At 42.9% G+C, this 4871-nt stretch overlaps 1 protein-coding gene across 1 annotated transcript in view; it reads right to left on the minus strand.

Annotated features, from left to right (window-relative positions):
* Positions 1–4469, minus strand: part of LOC119360573 (protein FAR1-RELATED SEQUENCE 5-like) — a 6730-nt gene extending 2261 nt beyond the window's left edge. Inside the window, exons 1-5 of the mRNA XM_037626154.1 lie at positions 4120–4469; positions 3959–4046; positions 2159–3885; positions 1698–2076; positions 585–824 (exon numbers count right to left, since the gene is read on the minus strand). Of these exons, the coding sequence (XP_037482051.1) occupies positions 585–824; positions 1698–2076; positions 2159–3885; positions 3959–4042 (2430 nt within the window). The 5' untranslated portion in view covers positions 4043–4046; positions 4120–4469. The remainder of the gene's footprint in view (positions 1–584; positions 825–1697; positions 2077–2158; positions 3886–3958; positions 4047–4119) is intronic.
* Between the last annotated feature and the right edge of the window lie 402 nt (positions 4470–4871).

Raw genomic sequence — 4871 nt, forward strand, 5'->3', positions numbered from 1 at the left:
AGCGCGGTGGTGAGGAGGCCAGCCAGTGGCGCGGTGGGGAGGAGGCCGCTCAGAGGCGCGCTGGGAGGAGGCCGGCCGGCGGCGCCGGGGGGAGGAGGCCTGCCGGAGGCGCGCTGGGAGGAGGCCGGCCGGCGGCGCGGTGGGGAGGAGGTCGGGCGGCGATGGGCACGGGGTAAGAAGGATCTGCGGAGGGATCAGGGTAGTTTTCTTTTTTTTGGCCGGCCACGCCTTATAGGGACCGAGGGTAACAGAATAATAATATTCTGTTACCGGTAACAGAATAGCTCTGTCTATATATATATATATATATATATATATATGGCAACATATCTCGTGAATCCGGACTATTTCCTGTGTCCGTGTATCCCTTCTTTCTCAGCCCCACGATCTTAATCTCGCACCTCACATGCAGTCAAGCGTCTTTTTACATTTACCTGCCCGCTCTCTAACTTAAAACCATTATTATTTGCAAAAGAGCCCCTTAAGCATCTGACGCAAGATCCCTAGTTGTGCGCCTCAAAATCCTCTTTGCCCAATCAGTCGCATCTCCTCCAAAATCAAATTCCAATCGGAAGGCCTCCTACAGCGGCAAGCCTGCAACCACGGCCCGGTCGATTCCCTAGAAGTCCTCTGGCGATGGAATCAAGTGGCGACGACGATGGCAACCCCACGGCCACCAGCGACGTCGACGATGGGCCGGACGGTCGTCTCGACGGCGAAGTCATCACGAACTGGCGTTGTTCCGCGCTGGTGACGAAGCATCTCTGATGAGGCGCCATCCCCTGGATGGCCTTCCCCGGCCGCTTTGATTCCTTCAGAGGAAGCTGTAGACGAGAACTACAGAAAGTAGGTCGTATGCTGTAGCAGATGTACTAGTGGAAATACTGAGTTGATGTACTCGGTCGAGGGACATGCACATTACTAATGCAAGTGCTTGTATCAGTAAACTGTTGAATATTTACAGCATAATGAATGGCAATGGCTTCTTCAGATCAGAGGCATTAGTTAAGCTTTTCCTTGTTACTGTAGTTTGCTTGGCACTTGGCCAAAATTATCCTCTTTGCTGTTGCCAAAAAATTAAGTGACTAATTCAGTTATGTGTTAAAAAAATAAGTGACCTTCTGAGTCATATAGTCGAAGCATATATTTCAGTAAAGCTGTTGAAGTACATAAGTGGTCAGGGGTGGCTACGTACAGTTTTGAGATCAAACTGTAAGGCAAAATCACTATGTAAAGTTTTCTGAATATCTACTAACTCCATTGTGTCCTCCTGGATGATGCATGTCTGACCACAAATAAAGAAGCAACAGATATGCATGTATTGACACTGAACATCATCACAAGTTATAGAGAAACCAGAAATTTAATCATGCTTGCATAGTTTCTTGAAACGTCTCAAGTGGATAATTATTTTCTAGATTCTGTAGCCATTTGACAAGCATTAAACTTGTCATAAATCAAGATATTTTTTTTGACATAACACAAATTCTGATCCATTACATGAATTCAGTACACCAAAGTGTACATGATAACATAGATAAATTTATTCTTTGCTTGGACAACTTGTTGTATCAGGAAGCACTATTTGGCTGCATATCTTGCACAATCACACTCCCTTTCCCTTTTTTGCTTGGACAATTACGACTATCATGAAACACCATTTGCTTGCACGTCTTGCACAAGCGTGCGACCTTTACCTTCCCTTCTTTGTCCTTATTTTTCCGATCCCCCTCCTTAATCTCCGTTCCTTGCTTTATTCTTTTGCATCTTCCCACGGTCCGAACATCCGTTGGCCGATGTATATGAACTTCGGTTGGAATATTGCAACCAATAAAAGCCTCATATTCCTCTTGCCTAGTGCTTTGGGTAGCTGCAGGGACCATTTGGTCCAAAGGCGCCTCAATGTTCAAAACACTTGATGTTAAGAAGTCCATGCCTTCATCTGAATGCTTCGCCTTTTGAATAAGTTCTTCCATCTTATTGCGTACAGTTGAAATCTTCTTTCTCGTGGCCGCATCCAGTGCATCCGTGGGTTTTTCTTCTAGTAGGTTTCCCTGTTCATCATAAACATTCTCCCTGCAAAATAAAAGAATGTTGTTAGTCATATGATTTCGGAATAACAATAAGAAATCAGTTCACATGTATTACTTTTTCTTACCTTTTGCACCTCTTCTGCCATCTTTTCATAATGTAGTGGCTGGGAAGCTCATTTTGGTTTTCAATCCTCAACACTTGGATAATATGGCGACATGGAAAACCGACTGACTCAAACAACTTGCACGAACAGTTTGCTGTCATGCTTGTAGTGTCATAGCAAACCTCCCTAACTTTACCAGACCGACCTCTCAGGGTCACATTTTTTACCCCCACACCTTGTGTAATACTCTGAACAAAACAATGGTCTCTAGCAGCAATAATCTGTAGCTGAAGTTTCTCGAACACCTCATATGTGAATACCTCACTACCTTGTTTCTCCATTGTCCATGGTGTAAATAGTTGAGGGGTGGTATGTATGCTTCTGTTGTCTGCCATTAATTCTTCCTCACGTTGGCATTCTAAAGCTGTGTCAAACCTCAGCCAAAACTCAACAAAAGCGAGCCTTCGATGAATGAAGCGGTTAAAAAAAGAATTTGCACTTTCTGATCTTGAAGTGGTTCGAAGAATGCCTGCTAGAGATATATCCATAAAGTACGCTGGTATCCATGTGTCTCGAATGCTAAACCTCTTGGCCAACCACTCATTTTCCTCCAACCCAAAATCAGTAATGATGGAATTCCATTGTGACTCAAACTCAGTTGAAGTTTCCGAACCCCAAACACACGAGTTCAATCTTGTCCAAAAATCAGAATCTTCTCTAATCGAAGGTCCAACCTTTTCAGGAACCTTTTCCATTATATGCCACATGCACAACCTATGCACAGTTGTTGGAAGAACTTTATCAATACCATTCTTGATGCTAGTGGCTTCATCGGTTATGATGAGTCTAGGTGCTGCCCCTCCCATTGCTGTTAGGAAGGTCTGAAATAACCAAATGTATGACTCATCCTTCTCATTTGATAAGAATGCAGCACCAAAAAAGACACTTTGTAAGTGATGTTTAACCCCTGTAAATGGTGCAAATATCATGTTATACTGATTAGTGGTGTATGTAGAATCGAAGGATATCACATCACCAAAGTGACTATAGTTCTTCCTGCTGGTGGCATCCGCCCAGAACACACGCACCAACTCCCCCTCATCATTCACCTCAAAATCATAGAAAAATGCTGAATTCACTTCCTGCTTTCTAGCTAATTGGGCCACAAACATTTGAGCATCTGCATCTCTGATTTTATACCTGAGTCCGCGGTAGTAATTCTGCAAGTCCCTCTTTGTGCACCCAGCATTCGGAATTCCACCCTCACTAACTTGCAGGAGCCTGTATGCCTGTGACGTTCCAATACTTGCCTTATGACATGTGTATAAAGTATTTTTTGCCCTCTCACTAACTCTACGATTTGATCTGATCAAATGACGCTTATTAGGCGATACAAGGCCATGAACATGGTGCTCAATCAGTGAGTCTATCTTGTAGGTGTTCTCCCCACAAAGTCTAACAAAGATATGGGCATCACAACCGCATCGCGTATCTGTCTGCTTACGCCTTTTCCTCAAGGGGTCATTAGTCTCTTTACTATCTTTTGCCTTGAATCCTTCCCTATTACACATGAAACGCTTAGTACGGACCACCTTATTATCAATCTTTTTTTGTTGTCCAATGCGAACACCAAAACCTGATTGATGCGCATATTCCTTGTAGAACTTCTCCACAGCCTCGAGTCCTTCAAATGTCATACCCACTTTAGGCTTCAGATGCTCATCACATTCAGGTATAAAAGACGAAGACTGCAATATCAAGAATAAACCAAAATAAGCATCTTCATGCATAGTTTCTGTTCTTAGTGCAAAGTGGACTTACGAAGAGAGGTATGTTTGTGTTCTTTTTGGGCGTACTAAATCCTCCCTGGCTCGTATGCATTTGAACATTATTCATAGGATCCATACTGCTGCACACAGGATTATAATATTAGCCTTCAAGCTACACTTACGGATGTACACAAGGATCGAATTTGTTTTTACCTCAAACTTTTGGTGCCCTCGTGTCTCTGATTGCAAGTGGTATTACCTGCTAGTTGTTCATTTGTAGTCGCCACTGCATCAAAGCATCACCGGTTATAGTCTTATAAAGGAGATGGGTCTAGATCGGAGAAGTACATGCATGGATGGCTTGCCGGTGCTTGTCAGGTTCGTATCAACCGTGGAAGCAGTGGAGCATATACAGGATAGGGATGCTACCTGTATAGGCTTCCTGCCGGTGGACGTCGGGATCAACTCAACGGAAATCAGAGACGCCTGGCGTTTGACGGCGGCGGCGCACGAGGCACACGCGCGGTCAGGGTATCCTTGCAAAACTAAATTGCAGGTTTTAGTTGGAGGGTGCGCGTATTAGTGTAAAACTACCACTAAGGCTGCTAATTCTCGGGATTAAGATCGTGGGGCTGAGAAAGACGGGATACACGGACACAGGAAATAGCCCGGATTCACGAGATATGTTGCCTATATATATATATATATATATATATATATATATATATATATATATATATATATATATATATATATATATATATATATATATGGAAAATGCATCTTACTACCGGGTGTAGCTACACCCATTTCTCATATACTACCATGTGGTAGTATATACTTATTTTATTATTTTCAGTATGTTCATATACTATATTTAAGATACTTCAAAGTGAGTTATATGAAAAAATTGCAAGTGAGCTCATGGTTTTATTGTATTTGTGAAATACGTACATATTTGTACG

The sequence above is a fragment of the Triticum dicoccoides genome, chromosome 2B, assembly GCF_002162155.2.
Source record: "Triticum dicoccoides isolate Atlit2015 ecotype Zavitan chromosome 2B, WEW_v2.0, whole genome shotgun sequence".
Classification (NCBI taxonomy): domain Eukaryota; kingdom Viridiplantae; phylum Streptophyta; class Magnoliopsida; order Poales; family Poaceae; genus Triticum; species Triticum dicoccoides.